A 21,693-nucleotide genomic window follows, 5' to 3' on the forward strand; every position below is an offset into this window, starting at 1 on the left:
GCTGAGCAATATTCAACGAGTGCTGTGCTTCACCTCAGTCGATACTTTTTTTGATCTCGCCAAGGCAGCTGTATCCTTCAACGATGCCAAAGAAGGGTCATGGAGGGGCTCTAATTCATTCCAATATCGTTCTCTTTCTATGCTCCCTTTGGTTTACCTGTAAACCACTCTTGAGCCGGGGGGAGGAGGAGTTTGTTTAGACGCACGCATGTACGTAAACACACACTACAATACAGTTCCAGGTGTTGAGTCGAACGCACCTACGATCACCTGAATAAAGCAAGGGCAGTTTTGACAAGCATCCCAAGTAGATCAAAGGAGGCAAAATGGTATCGCAGTTCAGACTTCTAACAAGCGGTACGTAGCAATCCCCCTTCCCTTTCCAATCAGTTTGCTTTTCCAGGTTCTTGCATTGGTTGGGAGATTCTTGGAAGGTAATCCCAAGGGTCCGTGTCAATTTCTCCGCCGACTGGTTAGCTTTGGTGCTGATCCTATAGTCTCACTCCCAGTCAGTCAGTGTTCCCATCCTCCCAGGGCAGAATGATAGCGTTAACATTTACCTTCCTGCCGATCTTCCCTCTAATTTAATGTTCCTTTGCATTAATTCTTTATCAACCCCCCACGCTCCCCTTCCCTTCTCTTCATTTTCTTTCACGTTGGTTTTGTTTCTCAACTGGAATTGGCAAACTCTATCGGATCAGTAATCCCACTCTAGGATTAAAGGTTGTGTTTAGTTTGGTTTCGGTTTCACCTCCGAAGGGAGATTGCGTTTCTGGACGTCTCGAATATCATAACAGTAAATTGTTTCAAGTTTTACTTGCATCTGAATTTGAAAAAAAGAACATAACGTGGCATTTCGGGTTAAATCAAACTTGTTACTGTTGGAGTGTCGCTCCATTTTAAACTTGCCATTGTGAACCGAATCCTCTTGTTGTACTAGTTTAGCAAACATCGTCGGCACATCTTGGGTGCCTGAGGAGTTGCAGAGTTTCTCAAGAATGAGTTCTCTATCTCCAGTGTAGAAAAAAAACCTATTAAAATATACATAGGAACAGGAGTAGGCCATTCAGCCCCTCGTGCCTGCTCCGCCATTTGATAGGATCATGGCTGATCTGTGATCTAATTCCATATACCTGCCTTTGGCCCATATCCCTTAATACCTTTGATTGCCAAAAAGCTATCTATCTCAGATTTAAATTTAGCAATTGAGCTAGTATCAACTGCCGTTTGCGGAAGAGAGTTCCAAACTTCTACCACCCTTTGTGTGTGGAAATGTTTTCTAATCTCACTCCTGAAAGGTTTGGCTCTAATTTTTAGACTGTGCCCCCTACTCCTAGAATCCCCAACCAGCGGAAATAGTTTCTCTCTATCCACCCTATCTGTTCCCCTTAATATTGTATAAATTTCGATCAGATCACGCCTTAACCTTCTAAACTCTAGAGAATATAACCCCAATTTGTGTAATCTCTCCTCGTAACTTAACCCTTGAAGACTGGGTATCATTCTATAAACCTATGCTGTACTCCCTCCAAGGCCAATATGCCCTACTGAAGGTTCGGTGCCCAGAACTGCTCACTGTACTCCAGGTGCGGTCTAACCCGGGTTTTGTATAGCTGCAGCATAACTTCTGCCCCCTTGTACTCCAGTCCTCTAGATATAAAGGCCAGCATTCCATTAGCCTTATTGATTATTTTCTGCACCTGTTCATGACACTTCAATGATCTATGTACCTGAACCCCTAAGTGCCTTTGGACATCCACTGTTTTTAACTTTTTACCATTTAGAAAGTACCCTGTTCTATCCTTTTTTGATCCAAAGTGGATGACCTCACATTTGTCTACATTGAATTCCATTTGCCACAGTTTTGCCCATTCACCTAATCTATCAATATCGCTTTGTAATTTTATGTTTTCATCTACACTGCTTACAATGCCACCAATCTTTGTGTCATCGGCAAAATTAGATATGAGACTTTCTATGCCTTCATCTAAGTCGTTAATAAATATTGTGAATAATTGAGGCCCCAAGACAGATCCACTAGTCATATCCTGCCAATGTGAGTACCTACCCATTATCCTTACTCTCTGTCGCCTTTCGCTCAGCCAATTTCCTAACCAAGTCCGTACTTTCCCTCGATTCCATGGGCTTCTATCTTAGCTAACAGTCTCTTATGTGGGACCTTATCAAATGCCTTCTGGAAGTCCATATAAATAACATCCGTTGACATTCCCCTGTCTACTACATACCGGCCCACCAAAATGTGTTTTCCTTGCAGCCTCTGAAGGAGGTAGGCTCCTGCCATTGGGTTGGACATCATTTGCATTGTAACTCCAGGCAGTGTCAAACCAGATTTACAAAGTGTTCATCAGATCCTCTTGTTTTAAAATTTTATTCTTGGGATGTGGGCATCGCTGGCAATGCTGGCATTTATTGCCCATCCCTCGTTGCCCTGAGAAGGCGGTGATACAACTGAATGGTTGGCCAGAACACTTCAGAGGGAAGTTAAGAGTCAACCACGTTGGTGTGGGACTGGAGTCACAGATAGACCAGACCGGGTAAGGACGGCAGGTTTCCTTCCCTAAAGGATAAGAGTGGGTTTTTACGACCATTCAATAGCTTCATGGTCACTTTTACTGATACCAACTGTTTACTTCCAGATTTATTAAACTGAATTCATTTTTTTTTTATTTGTTCATGCGATGTGGACGTCGCTGGCGAGGCCGGCATTTATTGCCCATCCCTAATTGCCCTTAAGAAGGTGGTGGTGAGCTGCCTCCTTGAACCGCTGCAGTCCGTGTGGTGAAGGTTCTCCCACAGTGCTGTTAGGTAGGGAGTTCCAGGATTTTGACCCAGCGACGATGAAGGAACGGCGATATATTTCCAAGTCAGGACGGTGTGTGACTTGGAGGGGAACGTGCAGGTGGGGTTGTTCCCATGTGCCTGCTGCCCTTGTCCTTTTCGGTGGTAGAGGTCGCGGGTTTGGGAGGTGCTGTTGAAGAAGCCTTGGCGAGTTGCTGCAGTGCATCCTGTGGATGGTACACACTGCAGCCACTGTGCGCCGGTGGTGAAGGGAGTGAATGTTTAGGGTGGTGGATGGGTGCCAATCAAGTGGGCTGCTTTGTCCTGGATGGTGTCGAGCTTCTTGAGTGTTGTTGGAGCTGCACTCATCCAGGCAAGTGGAGAGTATTTCATCACACTCATGACTTGTGCCTTGTAGATGGTGGAAATGCTTTGGGGAGTCAGGAGGTGAGTCACTCGCCGCAGAATATCCAGCCTCTGATCTGCTCTTGTAGCCACAGTATTTATATGGCTGGTCCAGTTAAGTTTCTGGTCAATGGTGACCCCCAGGATGTTGATGGTGGGGGATTCAGCGATGGTAATGCCGTTGAATGTCAAGGGGAGACGATTAGACTCTCTCTTGTTGGAGATGGTCATTGCCTGGCACTTGTCTGGCGCGAATATTACTTGCCACTTATCAGCCCAAGCCTGGATGTTGTCCAGGTCTTGCTGCATGCGGGCACGGACTGCTTCATTATCTGAGGGGTTGTGAATGGAACTGAACACTGTGCAATCATCAGCGAACATCCCCATTTCTGACCTTATGATGGAGGGAGGGACATTGATAAAGCAGCTGAAGATGGTTGGGCCTAGGACACTGCCCTGAGGAACTCCTGCAGCAATGTCCTGGGGCTGAGATGAATGACCTCCAACAACCACTACCATCTTTCTTTGTGCTAGGTATGACTCCAGCCACTGGAGAGTTTTCCCCCTGATTTCCATTGACTTCAATTTTACTAGGGCTCCTCAGTGCCACACTCGGTCAAATGCTGCCTTGATGTCAAGGGCAGTCACTCTCACCTCACCTCTGGAATTCAGCTCTTTTGTCCATGTTTGGACCAAGGCTGTAATGAGGTCTGGAGTGGTCCTGGCGGAACCCAAACTAAGCATCGGTGAGCAGGTTATTGGTGAGTAAGTGCCGCTTGATAGCACTGTCGATGACACCTTCCATCACTTTGCTGATGATTGAGCGTAGACTGATGGGGCGTTAATTGGCCAGATTGGATTTGTCCTGCTTTTTGTGGACAGGACATACCTGGGCAGTTTTCCACATTGTCGGGCGATGCCAATGTTGTAGCGTACTGGAACAGCTTGGCTAGAGGCACGGCTAGTTATGGAGCACAACTCTTTCGTACTCCAGCCGAGATGCTGTTGGGGCCCATAGCCTTTGCTGTATCAAGTGCACTCAGCCGTTTCTTGATATCACGTGGAGTGAATCAAATTGGCTAAAGACTGGCTTCTGTGATGGTGGGGATATCGGGAGGAGGCCGAGATGAATCATCCACTCGGCACTTCTGGCTGAAGATGGTTGCAAACACTTCAGCCTCGTCTTTTGTACTCACGTGCTGGGCTCTGCCATCATTGAGGATGGGGATGTTTACCCTCCTCCCGTTAGTTGTTTAATTGTCCACCACCATTCACAACTGGATGTGGCAGGACTGCAGAGCTTTGATCTGATCCGTTGGTTGTGGAATCGCTTTGCTCTGTCTATAGCATATTGTTTCCGCTGTTTAGCATGCATGTAGTCCTGAGTTGTAGCTTCACCAGGTTGGCACCTCATTTTTAGGTACGCCTGGTGCTGCTCCTGGCATGCTCTTCTACACTGCTCATTGAACCAGGGTTGATCCCTTGACTTGTTGGTAATGGTAGAGCTCCTTCATTTGCTCAAACTGCAATGATTTGCTGCTGAAACCCTCACCCATTCCATTGTCACGTCCAGACAACGCTGTCCTGGCCGCTCTCCCATTCTCCACCCTCGTAAACCTCAGCTCATCAAAAATCTGCTGCCCGTATCACGTCCAATATGGCCCAGATCCTCAAGCTCAGCAGCTGCGGCTAGAGGTAAACTGGCCCTCTGAACAGTAGGTACCTCATCCTCCTCTGTCACCACCACCACCACAACAACAACATGCATCTGTACAGGACCTTTAATGTCGAAAAACTTTAAGTACTGCAAACCTTTTAAGTACCTCCTCTTTATCTATTTTTACTCTTTCTAATATCGCTCCTACCTCCTCCTTTACCGCTACATTGGCAGCTTCCTCTTCTCTAGTGAAGATCGATGTGAAGTATTCATTTAGTGCCTCAGTCTTACCCTCTGCCTCCACAAGAAGATTTTTTTGTCCCTAATCGGTCCCACCCTTCCTTTGACTACCTTTTTACTATTTATATGTTTATAAAAGACTTTTGGGTTCCCTTTTATGTTATCTGCTGATCTACTCTCATACTCTCTCTTTGTCCCTCTTATTCCCGTTTATGGATCTCCTCTGTACTTCCTGTATTCAGCTTGGTTCTCTACTGTATTATGAACCGTACATTTGTCACAAGCCTCCTTTATCTGTTTCATTTTAATCTCTAAACCTTTAGTCATCCAGGGCGCTCTAGCTTTGGATGTCCTTTCTTTCCCCCTCGTGGGAATGTGTCTACTCTGTACCCGAACCATCTCCTCCTTGAAGGCCTTCCATTGTTCATTTACTGCTTTGCCTACAAAACCTACCTTCCTCTTTAAGGCCCCTTTACATTAGCTAAATATTGTAAAATGTATTTTTTTTTTTAACAGGTCGTTTCAAGTTTGTAATGATTTTGGTGGGCTGTGTTGTAGCATGGTATATGGGCCAGGTGTTGGCGGATTTCATGGTCGATGGCTCCCTACAACGGACCTTCAATGTGATTCGGAAGGTGGTGCAGCAACCTATTGTTATAGGTAAAAAAATAATTGCCGTTTAGTCTGCAGGTTGTACAGTATTACACATTGCAAGTTTGTTGGTCTCCATCTAGGGTCGACCGTTATGCCCAACGATCAGATATCCAGTACCAAGCAGTACCATAGGTCCACAGACTGATAGGATAGAACCATAGATATTTACTAGCACAGAAGGATTCCATACAGTCCATCACGTCTGTGTCGAGTTATAGCTAATCCCTCTGCCCTGCTCTTGTATCTTCCTCTGTTTCAAATACTTGTCCAATTTTCCTTTGAAAAAATGCAATGACGTCAGCCTCAACCACTTCCTGCGACAAAGAATTCCATGCTCCAGCTATCCCTGCGTAAAGAAATTTCTCCAAACTTCTCTCTTTATTCTCGTCGTGACAGTCTTAAATTAAAGGTCCCTCGTCACTGATGAGAGGAAATGGTCTTTCCTGATTCACCCTGTCAAGAGACTTCATAATTTTAAAACATCTCTACTAAATCTCCTCTGAGCCTTATTGCAGTATCTCAAATCTCTCCTCATAACTATAGTTTTCCACCTCCGGCATCTCCCTGATGAATCTATGCCGAACACTCTCTATGGCTTTAATGTCCTTTCTATAATGGAATGCCCAAAATTGCACGCAGCACTCTATGTGTGGCCTAGCTACTGCATTGTATAAATTTATCATTACTCCTTTACTTTCGCACCCTTTATATATTTATTTACTTCTGGCCTTTTGTCTGCCTTTATCTACCCGTACTCACACTTTCAGGGAATTATCTATTTGAACCCATAGGTCTCTCTGTTCATCCAGAATCTTCATTGTCTTTCCACCACTCTAGAGATGAGCACACAACCTAGGCTGACACTGCAGTGCAGTACTGAGGGAGTGCTGCACTGTCGGTCGGTGGTGCTGTTTTTCGGATGAAATGTTAAACCGTCTGCCTTCTCAGGTGGATGTAAAAGATGCCATGGCACTGTTTCGAAGAAGAGCAGGGGAGTTCTCCCCAGTATCCTGGCTAATGTTTATCCCTCAACCAACACCCCTAAAGCAGATTATCTGGTCATTATCACATTGCTGGTTGTGGGACCTTGAGTACCCTGTTCCCTACATTACAACAGTGACCACACTTCAAAAGTACTTCATTGGCTGTAAAGTGCTTTGGAATGTCCTGAGGTCGTGAAAGACGCTAAATAAATGCAAGTCTTTTTAAGTGTGTTCACCCATTGCATGTTTTTTTCTCCCAAATTATTTAACCTCTACTCATGGAGCTATGTCCCAGAAAGAGTCAGCAACTTTATGGATAGAAAATTGGAAAACTATATTTTTTATATACATATATATATATATATATGCTATAAATATTTCTTTTACTATCTTTAATATTTTCAGCACCTCTCCCAAAGCGACAAAAATGTGATCACTGGACACCGTGCCCAAATGGAACCTTTGCCTTCCTAGTGTTGAGTGGTGGTGAGAGATTCCATCCTCCTAAAATTTGTTTTGAAGATGAAATGTGAGTAGCACTGATTCCTTTTGCATCCCCGTGATCAAATTGTCACCCACAACAACTAGGTGTTGATTATTTAATTTGACACTATAAGGGGCAATTTAAAAACAATAAGGGCAATTATCTGCCCATCAGGTTGAGCAATGTCAGCGTGGGAATTAAATATTTATTTTAATTTTTCTTGCAGAGCTTCCAAGACAGATTTCATATATGCTGGATAAAGCTTCCTTTACCCTGCCCCAGAAATGTGTCTTAGCTCCCAACCTCTGAAAAGCACAGCCTACCTCACTGCGGTGAATATTCCCAGTTCCCACATAAGCTATTCTTATGGTTGACATAGAAATATTGGAACAGGAGTAGGCCATTCAGCCCCTCGAACCTGTTCCGCATGGCAGATCTGTATCTTAACTCCATTTATCCACCTTGCTTCTATATCCCTTAATGCCCTTACCCAACAAAAATCTATCAGTCTCAGTTTTGAAATTTTCAGTTGACCTAACCTCAATAGCTTTTTGGAGGAGTGAGTTCCAGATTTCCACTCCCCTCTGTGTGGAGAACTGCTTCCTTGCATCACCCCTGAACGGCCTGGCTCTAATTTTAAGGTTATGCCCCCTTATATTGGATTCCCCCACCAGGGGAAATAGTTTATCCCTATCTACCCCATCAAATCCTTAAATCATCTCAAACACCTCAATTAGATCACCCCTCGAGGCCTGAATCGAGCGACTGTCAGATGTTGATGTAATGTTTGGTTTGAGCTTCCCGTCTGCAAATCCTCCCCTTCTACTGTATAAAGTGCTTCTCTGAAGCATCTGCTCAATTTAAGGCCAATTAATATTGCGTTCTGAACAGTCTCATTCCGTTGGGTTGAAGCTGTCCAAATTTACCTCATGAATGGCCCTTACGCCTAGCAGAGAGAGAAAGGAGACCTTTCATTTCATCAGTTTGGCTGAATTTGAACCAGGTCTGAGAGATGAAAGGGCAGCATACTAACCCTATGTGGAATGCAAATGCTCACTAATTCTTTGTTGAGGGTCACAATGTCTTTCTTGAAGCCTATTGTTGTTAATGCTGCAACATACTGCACCATTGAGTGATGGGCCTGGGTCTGCACTTATGATTCCCCCTAAAGGGAGCTCCTAACTTCCATAATGTTAACATAGGCAGTTGCCAAGTAGAATCCAGGTATTTCCCCACGGGAAGAGAAAGAATGAGGAAAACTGTAGAACCAAACAGTTCTATTTAATAGGTCCTTTCATTTGTTGCATGAAAGTTGGCTTAACATAGAAACATAGAAAATAGGAGCAGGAGTAGGCCATTTGGCCCTTCGAGCCTGCTCCGCCATTCAATATGATCATGGCTAATCCTCTACCTCAATACCATATTCCCGCTCTCCCCATACCCCTTGATGCCTTTTGTGTCTAGAAATTTATCTAGCTCCTTCTTAAATATATTCAGTGACTTGGCCTCCACAGCCTTCTGTGGTAGAGAATTCCACAGGTTCACCACCCTCTGAGTGAAGAACTTTCTCCTCATCTCAGTCCTAAATGCCCTGAGACTGTAACCCCTCGTTCTAGACCCCCCCCCCCCCAGCCAGGGGAAACATCCTTCCTGCATCCAGTCTGTCTAACCCTGTCAGAATTTTATACGTTTCAAAACCCTGCTCCCTAGGAGCATTGCCTCTTTTTTTCTGGAGAGCAGGAAAAAGATAGGGGTCAGCACTGACTCTCGGCTCAGCACACATCCCACAATCTATGAGTGGAGCCAGGGAGATACGGAGCAGCTTGTCTGCTGAGGGCCACCTGGTTGGTTGACTAAGTGCTGATATTATCCATCGAGATATCCGTGAACTAAACTTTCCCTCCTTGCTGACTGAGAAGAATAGAGAAGACGCAGGAGAGGGGAGGGTGAGTTTGAACAAAGACTTGTAACGTAAAATGACAACTTCAGTCAACACAATTAATTATTTTTTAATGTATTTTAAACAGCCTCCTGGGTAGTGCGAAGAACAACTTTGGCAGAGGCATGAATATTGCTATTGTGGAAGGTGAGTTTTCATTTATAAGAAATTAGTTGAATTATCCTAAAATAGCACAGCATGAGGCATCTGTCGATTTATAACTAAGGGATATTTGGGCTAGGAAATGGAACAACTTTCCATATTGGCACCCACTGGCAGCATTGAGAACTCTTGGATCAGCTATATTATGGCTTAGGCCTGATGCAGAAATGTTCTGCCTCCAATAATGTAACTCATTCTCAGAAAAGAACCTCTACTGCACCCGTGTGAATTTCCCACTTCCTAAATCAGCCATCCTTGTGGGCTCCCCGAGTGAGATTGTAAAAATGTAGGTAGTTCATGCTTTGGGCACCCCAGGGAATTTGGTTGGAACTGCCCAAATCCATTTTACTCAAATCCATTATAGTTATAAGCTTGATTCAAATCCAAGAGATGAAAGGAATGTGCCACCCAGACCCTATTAGTGGGGAGATTTCTGATTCAGAGGGCCTCAACCCTGGTACTCCTGCAATTAGTGTTCTCCATTGAGGAAATTATTGCAATCATTGTAACTGATTCAAATTCAGTCGATCACCATTCAACAAACTCCATCTTCGACCCATCATATTTACCTCGACTTGTACCCCTTGTATTTCTGCTGCTATTCCTTGCAGCACAATGTAAAGGACAACTTCAGTGGAAGGCTAAATGGTTGGGGTGGGGAGAACGCTAAACACTTAGCTCACCATGAGTCCTGGGTAATTATTATTAATATCTTTGGGATCAGTTTGTTATATAATCTCATTCATGACTCCCTCCTCACAATCTGTTCATTTCCGATGCTAAATTGAGACGCTGATGTTTTGCGCTAACATGGAGCAAGGGGAATCATCTCGGCCTGTCTTTTTATAAAAATCTGGTCTTGGGATGTTGGCCACGCTGGCAAGGCCACGTTTATTTCCCATCCCTAATTGCCCCGAGAAGGTGGTGATAGGCTTTCTCCTTGAACTGCTGCAGTCCTTGTGGTGATGGTGCTCCCACAATGGTGTTAGGTAGAAATTCCAAGTGAAGGTGAAAGAATGATGGCAATATATCTCACAAGTCAGGATGTTGTGTGACTTGAAGGTGATGACATTCACATATCCTTCTCAGTAATGGCGGTTGCGCAGAAGGGAATAAGTTTTATTTTCCCTCAAACCAATTTGACATTACTGTTGTTTTGAGGAGGAAAAAAAAATACTTGTTGGATTTCAAGGCTCAGACAGATGTTAAACCTAACGATGCTTTTGGAAAATCTGTATAGTGGACATGGGGTCATTCCAGGCTCCCATGTGTGGCCAGAAAAGAGCTACACTTGTCGGGAGATTGGGTGGGAGAATCAGGGCAAGTGCATTAGTAGGTGAAGGTTCCTCTAACAGTAAGTCAAGGCCAAACCCTTTGGAGTCAATTTTAGGATGGCCGAGCGGGTGCATTTGTGGCGGGGGGGCGGTTCCTAAAATTAGGGAATCTCAGAGAGGGTCCGGAGCCCGGCAATCAAAGCCGGCGGGATGACAGTTTAGATAGTTAGGGAGGTATTTGAGGTCGTTGACAGACCTCATTGGGAAGAGATTTTAGCAGGGATGTGATTTTGGACTATCCTCAGCGTGTTTCCCATGCTATGGGAAACATTCCCTGTTGTTGCAGACGTGTTTCAGTCAGCAGCCATTGGGAGATGCAGAGGATTCCTTGACAGTTGGGGGGAATATCTCATTCATTGCAGCAGGGCACTCTGTCACCTCAGACAAAGTTTTGCCTGCCACACTGTTGTCTCCACACTCAAAATTATTACATCATACCCTAAACTCTGCTGTCCAAACACATTTACCTACTTTGCAGACCCCCTCACACTCACACCTTCAGGATGCGGGGGGGGGGGCGGGGTTCCATGGCTGCATTCATTACTCCATTGGAGGACGAGCAACATCGCTAGACTCACCAAGCATGTCGTCCACCTCCACCACGTGGAGCTATACAACACAGTGCTGTGCAACAGGCACCTGCACAAAGTAGTCGTGCAACTACACATACACCCACTAGGGTGACCAAATGGGTAGCATCAAGGATGTTCATGGAGAACCTCATGAAAGGGCCTTATTGCACAAGCCAGTCAAGAATGGCCAAGACGTGGCAGTAGCGGTGACAATATAATATGTAATGTGAGTTGATCAGAAATTAAATATAAGTAAAAACCATCACAAACCCTCAAACAACCTTGTGCATCCCCTTCATGCTCACGACATGTTTGCCTTACGCTTCCTACTACACATACGTGATGCATGTCCTGTGGCTGCAGCACAGGTACTGGCAGATTGGGTGAGGCTGACCGTGAAAGAGGTGCATCAGAGGGTGAGTATGAGATAGAGCCATGAGATTGTATGAGGATTGGGTTGAGTGGTAGTGGTGGGATGAGTACTGGGGAGGTGAGTAAGTGCAGGTAAGATGAGGATGAGGTTTGAGTGGGTGTGAGGGGTGATGTGACAGAGTAGTGTTGGCAGTGCAGAAGGAGATGTGGGGTGGGGGCAGTGATGTGGCAGACGGAGTGTCGGGGAATGAGTAAGAGTACTCACTTCGGCTGACCTGGTTCGGTCATTGAAGCTTCTCCTGCACTGTATGCAGGTGCGTGATATGTTGGTGGTGCTGGTGACCTCCTCTGCCACCTCGAGCTAGGCCTTCTTGGTGGCAGAGGCAGGCCACTTCCTCCCGTCCGCCGGGTGGAAGATCTCCCTCCTCCTCCTCCTCCTCCTCCTCCTCACTTCATCCAGTAAGATCTGGAGTGAGGCATCATTAAACCTGGGAGCAGCCTCCCCCCGGGCTGCTCCATGGTATAATTTTGCCTATTTTCCGCAGCATCAGTCAGTGGAGGACTGCCCCTTTAAATAGGGCTCCTCCAGCTGACAGCCTCTGATGCAGATGGGCAGTCCGCCCGCTGCGCAGCTTTCCAGCGCGAAACCCGGAAACCAAGGTAAGTGGCTTCAATTTACTTACGATCGCGTGCCAAACCCACCGATTTCACTAGGCGCGTTACCCACACGCCCAGTCGACCGCCCGCTGCCAGCCCGCCTCCCTCCTAATATTGGGCCCTTTGAGTGAGAATTAGTTGACAAGCAATGATGTTATTCATTACATAAATCAGAATCTTAACAGTTTTTCCTCTCATGTTTTTCCCTGCCAGCCAAGACAGGAAAACCTGTAGGTACCGATGTTTTTGATCTATGGGGAGGAGGTAAGAAAGACATTCTATATCTGTGCTTTCCCTTTCTCTGTATCCGACAACTTACACTATTCACCTCTAATCAGTTATAGTGCACGTATGCCTTGTACACTGGGGGGGTGAATTCCCTACGAGAATTCTCCCGCTCGTCTGATGTAACTTCGCCTGAAGAGTCTCAGAAACTCCGGGAAAATGGCGGAAGCAGAATTTAAACCGTTTTTCCGGGATTTCCGCAACTCTTCAGCTGTAATTACACCGGAGGTGCAGAAGGACCCCCATGGAAATTCACCCGCAGCATCTCAATAGTGCGGGACTGCTCCAGACGTTCACACACGTGACCTCAATAGTGCGGGACTGCTGCAGACGTTCACCCCCGTGACCTCAATAGTGCGGGACTGCTGCAGACGTTCACACACGTGACCTCAATAGTGCGGGACTGCTGCAGACGTTCACCCCCGTGACCTCAATAGTGCGGGACTGCTCCAGACGTTCACCCCCGTGACCTCAATAGTGCGGGACTGCTGCAGACGTTCACCCCCGTGACCTCAATAGTGCGGGACTGCTCCAGACGTTCACCCCCGTGACCTCAATAGTGCGGGACTGCTGCAGACGTTCACCCCTGTGACCTCAATAGTGCGGGACTGCTGCAGACGTTCACCCCTGTGACCTCAATAGTGCGGGACTGCTGCAGACGTTCACCCCCGTGACCTCAATAGTGCGGGACAGCTACAGACGTTCACCCCTGTGACCTCAATAGTGCGGGACTGCTGCAGACGTTCACCCCTGTGACCTCAATAGTGCGGGACTGCTGCAGACGTTCACCCCCATGACCTCAATAGTGCGGGACTGCTCCAGATGTTCACCCCCGTGACCTCAATAGTGCGGGACTGCTGCAGACGTTCACCCCCATGACCTCAATAGTGCGGGACTGCTGCAGACCTTCACCCCTGTGACCTCAATAGTGCAGGACCTGTCGTGACATCAGCTGTGCTCACTTTATCACTAAAAAACTTTTTATTTTAAAAGAAGACAAAAATAGGCAATAGAAGGTTAATGTTGATGAGAATCCATTGTTGTGATGTGATTTTTTTTACACAGAATTATCAAAGGTGCTAAGTGAACTTAATTTCTAAGCACGCTATATGGTTCTAACCTTGAGATAAAAAAAACGCCATGGATGTCCTGAGTGCTGTGTTCAGGATTTTTAAAAAATTCGTTCATGGGATGTGGGCGTCGCTGGCGAGGCCAGCATTTATTGCCCATCCCTAATTGCCCTTGAGAAGGTGGTGGTGAGCCGCCTTCTTGAACCGCTGCAGTCCGTGTGGTGAAGGTTCTCCCACAGTGCTGTTAGGAAGGGAGTTCCAGGATTTTGACCCAGCGAACGGCGATATATTTCCAAGTCGGGATGGTGTGTGACTTGGAGGGGAACGTGCAGGTGGTGTTGTTCCCATGTGCCTGCTGCTCTTGTCCTTCTAGGTGGTAGAGGTCGCAGGTTTGGGAGGTGCTGTCGAAGAAGCCTTGGCGAGTTGCTGCAGTGCATCCTGTGGATGGTACACACTGCAGCCACAGTGCGCTGGTGGTGAAGGGAGTGAATGTTTAGGGTGGTGGATTGGGTGTCAATCAAGCGGGCTGCTTTGTCCTGGATGGTGTCGAGCTTCTTGAGTGTTGTTGGAGCTGCACTCATCCAAGCAAGTGGAGGGTATTCCATCACACTCCTGACTTGTGCCTTGTAGATGGTGGAAAGGCTTTGGGGAGTCAGGAGGTTCAGGATGTGGGTGACACTGGCATTTATTGCCCATCCCTAATTGCTGTGAGGGACCTTTGATGTGGTGGGCATTCTTGCCACTAAGTGCCTTGCTGGGCCACTTCAGAGATCATTAAGTGTCAACCACATGGTATGGGATTGGAGTCACACGTAGGCCCCACCAGATTTCCTGCCCTGAAGCATATTAATGAAACGACTGGGCTTTTATAATGCAACACCTTTCATTTTTATCTGCTGCTAACCCAGAAATTACTAGATTTATTGAATTTGGATTCCGAGATCACTGAGTTGGGGGTGGGGAGGGGGATGGAAGAGACCTGAGCCAATGGCCTTCTAGGTTGTTAGCCCAGTACCATAACCCCCACACTACCATACCAACACCAGTGCTTGTTCTGCATCACTTGCAATACTGACGGCCCTCCCCCAAGTGCTTTTCCTTAATTTCTAGTCCCTTAATTTATTCTCTGATTGTTGTCCAGGGCTCCAAAACCTCTGAGCTGCAACCAGTAACTTTAACTTATCTTTTTATCTTTCAGATGCTAACTGAAGTGTATTTTCACCCATTTCTGTTTATATTAATTATATATATATATAATTTTATTGATAGATAATTCAGGGCAAATGATTGAATTTGTTAAAAAAGCACCGGATGGCTCCCTTATTTTGATGACAACATTTGATGACAGTTCTACCAGGTGAGTGTGAATAAACACCAGGCCTGATAACATAAGCAGGAGGCCGAGGTTAAAGAGACATAGCAGTGCGTAACACGTAGCACTGTAAATAAAGTAACCAGTCACAAAACAATCCCCTGGTGAACACCGCATCAGCACCGCAATGATAGTTGACCATGAGTGGCATCACAGCCGAGCTTGATCCTCTGCTCATCCTACATCCACACACGTGCAATTTCCAGCGGAGAAGAAAGAAAGAACTTGCATTTATATGGCGCCTTTTACAACCTCAGGATGTCCCAAATCACTTTACAGCCTATGAAGTACTTTTGAGGTGTAGTCACTGTTGTAATATAGGCAACGTGGCAGCCAATTTGCACACAGCAAGGTCCCACAAACAGCAATGTGATGATGACCAGATAATCTGTTTTTAGTGATGTTGATTGAGGGATAAATATTGACCAGGACACCGGGGAAAACTCCCCTGCTCTTCTTCGAAATATTGCCATGGTATCTATTACGTCCACCTGAGAGGGCAGACGAGGCCTCGGTTTAACGTCTCATCCGAAAGACAGCACCTCCGACAGTGCAGCACTCCCTCAGTACTGCACTGGAGTATCTGCAGGGGACTCTGTATGGCAATCAGGAGCAGGAGCCTTGGCTGATTTTCTTTTTCTCTCAGTAGCCGAGGGGTACTGAGGCCAGTTGCTGCTCTCCAACAAACTTAGTATCTTCCTGGTCTGTATAACTCTGAGTGGTGCATCGACCAACTGAGCCATCAGGAGTACTCAGAACTTTGGGGCTGAATATCTGCAGGGGTTTTCCCCGTTCGTCCCCTGTAAGTTCAGCCATAGAAACCTTGGGTTAATGATGTGTACACTGGTTTTCTGGGCTTTCCCACCAAAGTTACTGGTCTCCATATTACAAAAAGGATATCGAGGCACTAGAGAAGGTGCAAGAAAGATTTACAAGGATGATACCCGAACTGAGAGGTTATAACTATCAGGAACGACTCAACAGGTTGGGCTCTTTTCTCTAGAAAAGAGAAAGCTGAGGGGTGACCTGATAGAGGTCTTTAAAATTATTAGGGGGTTTGATAGGGTAGATGTAGAGAAGATGTTTCCGCTTGTGTGGGAGACCAGAACTAGGGTTCATTAATATAAGATAGTCACTAATAAAGCCAATAGGGAATTCAGGAGAAACTTCTTTCCCCAGAGAGTGGTGAGAACGTGGATGCTGGGACAATTGAAACGGTTCCTACCTTACAACGGTGACTACACTTCAAAAGTACTTCTTTGGCTGTAAGGTGCTTTCCGACAGCCTGAGGTCATGAAAGGTGCTATATAAATGCAAGTTCTTTCTTTCAAGACTGAGATAGATAGCTTTTTGTCGGGTAAGGTTGTCAAGGGACATGGAGAAACAATGGGTAAATGGAGTTGAGGTACAAATCGGCCATGATCTGATTGAATGGCGGAACAGACTGGAGGGGCGGAATGGTCTATCCCCGTCTCTTATGTTCCTATGTTCTCCAGTGCAGTACTGCAGGATCTTTGTCGGAGGTCTCGGGGTGATTTGCCTCCCCTCACAGTGGGGTAATAGTGAGGCGACAATTTGAAAACAAAACGCTGCTAATTTATTGCCAGATGCAATTTCGGAGCAGTCCTCAATTTGGGCGGCCAGCACTCCTGTCCAAAACACGGTGGAGGTGGGGGGGAGGGGCTCAATAATATATTTAAACCAGGGTTCTAAGATCTGTTTAGGGTAGAGCGTAGAGTGGCCAAACCAATGGTCCGTAAAGAGTCTGCTGGAGCTGCTCTGTAAACAGCCCCCACCCTCGTTCGATGATCTGCCTATCAGCGCTCGTTTAGTGCTGGCCGCTCATCGATTTTATTTTAACGAGGCCCAATCACCAAAATTCTTTAGACTCGTGCTGATGGCATGGGCGTGAGGCGCAATCGCTCGTCCACTGGCCGTCCGCCCGATGTACGCTCAAGACACCCCACACTGTCTTTTGAATAAGATATTAAACTGAGGTCCCGTCTGCCTGTTTAGGTGGATGTTAAAGATCCCATGGCACTACTGGAAGGATCGGGGAAGTTCTTTCTTTAATCAGTTGCTGGAATGGAACAGTTTCCCAGTTAAACATCCAATATCAGTATCAAACAGCCCAGGTCAGGTTAGAAACAGAACAAAGCTCCCTCAATTCTGCCTTAACAACATACCACAGCCCCAACCTTGGAAGATCATTACTACGGCACAAGTGTGATCATTTCCATTTCGCAATCCCAACTTACACCAAATTACGGTCAGTTTTCCCGATGTGGAGCACATCGCTTTAATAACTGATCTGAGACTGATCAAACTAACATCACACAGGGCCCTTGCTTTAAGGGGTGATCTGATCGATGTATTTGAAATGTTAAAAGGATTTGATAGGGTGGATACGGAGAAAGTATTTCCTGTAGTGGGGGAATCGAGAACAAGGGGACATAATCTTAAAATTAGATCTAGGCCATCTAGGCCATTCAGAAGCAAAATCAGGAAGCACTTTTTCATGCAAAGGGTAGTAGAAGTCTGGAACTCCCTCCCTCAAAAGGCTATAGATGCTAGGACAATTGGAGCTTTCAAGACTGAGATCGATAGATTTTTGTTAAGTAAGAGTATCAAGAGGTATGGAGCAAAGGCGGGCAAATGAAGTTGAGGTACAGATCAACTATGATCTAGTTGAATGGGTGGAATAGGCTCGAGGGGCTGAATGGCCTCCTCCTATTCCTATGTTCGTTGAAGCTAACAGATAGAGGAGCCCAGGGCTTGATTTGAGCCCAGCTCCTGTAGGTGAAAGGTTAGTGTGATAACCCTCTAAACCACTCTGTCAGTTCAGTCCCATTTTCATATACTGCGCAATTTTTTTTTTAACAAAATACTTTGTGATGGCCAAATCCTATCAGTAAAAATAGAAAAGCTGAACAGTATGAAGGCCTACAAGGGAAGTGGCAATTCATAAAGGATTCTTATTTTTACGCCCAAATTGTTTTATGGTGAAAAGCAAACTGTTTCCCCAACCTGTCTAATGTGGACCTAGTATCTATTTGCAAAGGATGTGATACTAATTGCTGGCAGCAGGACATGAACTTATGAGTAATTAAGCTGGCTGCATATGTCACTTTTTTCAAACCTTGGATCAAAATGTTTCTGGTTCCTGTTTCTGGTCTATTGCCAACTACAGATGGCCACAAATCACAAAACCAAATAGCTGCATAACTTCAGTTGAAAGAAGCCAACAAGAACTCAGTGGTTGGATAAGGATTTACCCCCCCTTGCAAAAAAAAAACCCCAGAACTCTAGAAAAAAGGGTTTAGGGGTTGGCAAAAATTAGCAACTCTACTCTCACCATCTATAAAGTGCCAGATTGTACGTAAATGATAGGGCAGTTTTTGTTTTGGGAGCACGTTGGGCAGGTGGTGGGCAGAATTGATGCACTGTCTGTGATGGCACCAGCAAGACACCTGAACCATTTTGTGCCTCAATACTTTCAGCGAGCTGCCAGCATTCAATGAGCACCGACGGGCAGCTCGCCGATTGTAGGGCGGCAGGAAATCCGCCGGCTCCTCGGCGGAACTGAGCCGAGCTGGAAGTGAGTCATTAAAGGGGGGGGGAAGGGAGTGGGGGGGTGCGGGGAGAGGCAATCCCTGGGGGACTGCAGTGAGCAGGAAGATTTTTATGGGGCCAGGAGGAGCGTTGCATCAGTCCACAGATTTTGTTTTGAGAGGGACCTGCAGTGGTCCCTGGTTCGGCAATTAAATGTTCAGTCCCACTGGACGGAGTGCACACTCGACCCAGTTAACACCAAATTGCATCGGGGTCCTATGGCTGGTGGGGGACCCATATTTGGGCGGGCGGGCGGGCTGCTCGCCTGTTTACTGGCCTGTTTCAAAATCGCAGCGTTATGGACGTTGGCCAAAAGGGAGCGGCAGGGAATTGGATAAGTACTTGAAGGGAAAATAATTGCAGGGCTACGGGAAAAAGGCAGGGGAGTGGGACTAGCTGGATTGCTCTTGCAGAGAGCCAGCACGGATTTGACGAGCCGAATGGCCTCCTTCCATGCTGTAACCATTCTATGATCCTAAGTGGTGCGCTGTGATTTTCGGCCGCTACCCACCTCTCCCATTCCCGCCCAAAAACAGGGACAAAAATCACCCCCAATATGCTTTACTAAATGTGTCTCTTAAACCGGTTCTAAAACAATAAGCACACGTGAGTAAGAAGCATGAAAGTACAACGTCTGGCCTGAGAGGGATCGGCTGTCATTTTCTACTCTTGTTAGCAATCCATGCCATTTATAACCGTGTAACCTTACTTTTCTCATTACTCCAAGGCTGACAGAAGTTGCCAAGAAGTACATTGAGGAGTTGGGCAGCATCCAGATACGAAAGTTGACCTTCCGTGGAAACTGGGTCTTTCTCGGCACAAAAGGATTCACATTACCAAAGAACTTTCAAAGGGAGAAGGTTGGTGAACTGGAGATTTTGTAGTCCTTCATGGTAAATGTGGTCTCATCCTTTAATTAGGTACCATGCCTGCTCAGTCAAAATTTAATGGCCAGGAATTTCTTCAGAGTTGCTCCTGCTCAGCAAAGTTACGGTGGGAGCAAGTCTGAGGAAATTCACGGCCAATGTGTGTGAATTCCAAAGCTGTCTGTGGTTAACACCTCTGGGTTACTTTTATATAACTCCTTAAGTTCCATTTATATAACAGTGTAAGTGGAGGCCTGGGCCAGTTTACCCATCCACTCTCTCAGCCCAGCATGGTATGATATTCGGTTTATAAGTGAGGAAGGCACAGAACAGGAAGGAAACTTATCAGATAGATTGAAAATCGGCTAAAGCAGAAAAAGCAAAGGGTGGTTGTAAATGGAGCTTGGTGTCGACAACATAAGGGGTCACTGAGGGGGTGCCACAGGGATCTATGCTGGGGGCATTGATGTTTGCAGTGTAATAAGTGATTTGGGGCTGGGGATGATAACAAATGGTGGATTAGTTTCAAACAATAAAATAACAATGAACCAAAATACAAAGGGTTCTAGATAGATTGAGAAGCTGGATTGATGAGTAGTAAATGGCATTTAATATGGACAAATGCAAGGTATGAGACTTGGGAAGGGAAATGAACAGCAGGAATATAAACAAATTAGCTCCAGGCTGGAGGACACAACACAGGAGCAGAACTGAGACTATTGATGGATAGCTTACTGAAATCAGCAGCATAATGTGCAGCAGTGGTGAGGAAGGCTAACTGGATCATGGAATGGATAGCCAAAGGAATAGAGCAAAATCCCAGGAGGTGATGGAGTCTGCACAAGGCACTGGTGTGGCCACACCTTGAATACTGGGAGGATATCCAATGATAGGAACACAGGACCAGGAGTAGGCCATTCAGCCCCTCAAGCCTGTTCCACCATTCAATGAGATCATGGATGATCTGTATCCTAACTCCATCCACCCGGCTTGGCTCAATATCCCTTGATACCCTTGGCTAGTAAAAATCTATTGATCTCAGATTTAAAATGATTAATTGAGCATCTACTGCATTTTGTGGGAGAGAGTTTCACATTTTTACCACCCTTTGTGTGAAGAAGTGTTTCCTAATTTCACCTGAATGGCCTGGCTCTGATTTTAAGGTTACGTCCCCTTGTCCTAGACTCTCCCACCAGCAGAAAAAGTTTCTCTCTATCTACCCTATCAATTCCTTTGAAAATCCTAAAAAAAACCTCAATCAAATCACCCCTTGGGGATAATATATTAGCATGGATAGAAAACAGAGAATAGGAATGAACAGGTCATTTTCAGGTTGGCAGGCTGTAACTAGTGGGGTGCCACAAGGATTGGGGCTTGGGCCTCAGCTATTTACAGTCTACATTAATGACTTAGATGAAGAGACCGAGTGTAATGTATCTAAGTTTGCTGATGATACAAAGTTAGGTAGGAAAGTAAGCTGTAAGGAGGACACAAAAGGCGCTAAATTGGGCCGTGTAGCGCCTGTTGATTCGGCGCTACACGGCCTCTTCGAAATCCAAGATGGCGTCTTGGATGCGCACGCACGTTTCCAGCGTGACGTGCGCCAGATGCTAGCTTGGTACAGGAGTTAGCGCAGGCGCAGATAACGAATGCTGGAATCATGTAAAGTAAGGAGAAAATGGCTTCAATCAATGTGCAACGCTGATTTAAAGTGATAGACACCATTCTGGGACTTAACGCTCAACTCAACGCACAGTCTTAACCCCGACCATCTGAACATGTCTTAGAGTGTCTGAACGACCCCCACCAGTGCTATTTAAAGGGACCATGCAGGATTTACAGGTTAGTGGCTGGATTATTGCTTCTGGCAATAGACATTTATAACTGTTTTGGAGGTTTCCTATACTTGAATACTAGGACTAGGGGACATAGCCTAACATTTAGAGCCAGGACGTGCAGGAGTGAAGTTAGGAAATGCCTCTACATGCAAAGGGTGGGAGAAGTTTGGAACGCTCTTTTGCAAACGGCAGTTGATGCTCGCTCAATTGTGAATTCTAAATCTGAGATTGATAGATTTCTGTGAACAAAGGGTATGAAGGGATATGGGGCTAAGGCGGGTATATGGAGTTAGGTCACAGGTCCACCATGATCTCATTGAATGGCTGAACAGGCTCGAGGGGCTGAATGCCACTGCCACTTGCTGCCTACTGATATGTGCTACCTTCTCCTG

At 46.0% G+C, this 21,693-nt stretch overlaps 1 protein-coding gene across 1 annotated transcript in view; it reads left to right on the top strand.

Moving 5' to 3' along the window:
- The first annotated feature begins 247 nt into the window (after positions 1 to 247).
- LOC137327465 (protein FAM3B-like) overlaps positions 248 to 21,693 on the top strand; it is a 34,329-nt gene continuing 12,883 nt past the window's right edge. The window contains exons 1-7 of the mRNA XM_067993316.1: positions 248 to 357; positions 5,618 to 5,761; positions 7,144 to 7,267; positions 9,250 to 9,308; positions 12,472 to 12,522; positions 14,883 to 14,970; positions 19,325 to 19,457. Of these exons, the coding sequence (XP_067849417.1) occupies positions 327 to 357; positions 5,618 to 5,761; positions 7,144 to 7,267; positions 9,250 to 9,308; positions 12,472 to 12,522; positions 14,883 to 14,970; positions 19,325 to 19,457 (630 nt within the window). The 5' untranslated portion in view covers positions 248 to 326. The remainder of the gene's footprint in view (positions 358 to 5,617; positions 5,762 to 7,143; positions 7,268 to 9,249; positions 9,309 to 12,471; positions 12,523 to 14,882; positions 14,971 to 19,324; positions 19,458 to 21,693) is intronic.

The sequence above is a fragment of the Heptranchias perlo genome, chromosome 11 (genome assembly GCF_035084215.1).
Source record: "Heptranchias perlo isolate sHepPer1 chromosome 11, sHepPer1.hap1, whole genome shotgun sequence".
Classification (NCBI taxonomy): Eukaryota; Metazoa; Chordata; class Chondrichthyes; order Hexanchiformes; family Hexanchidae; genus Heptranchias; species Heptranchias perlo.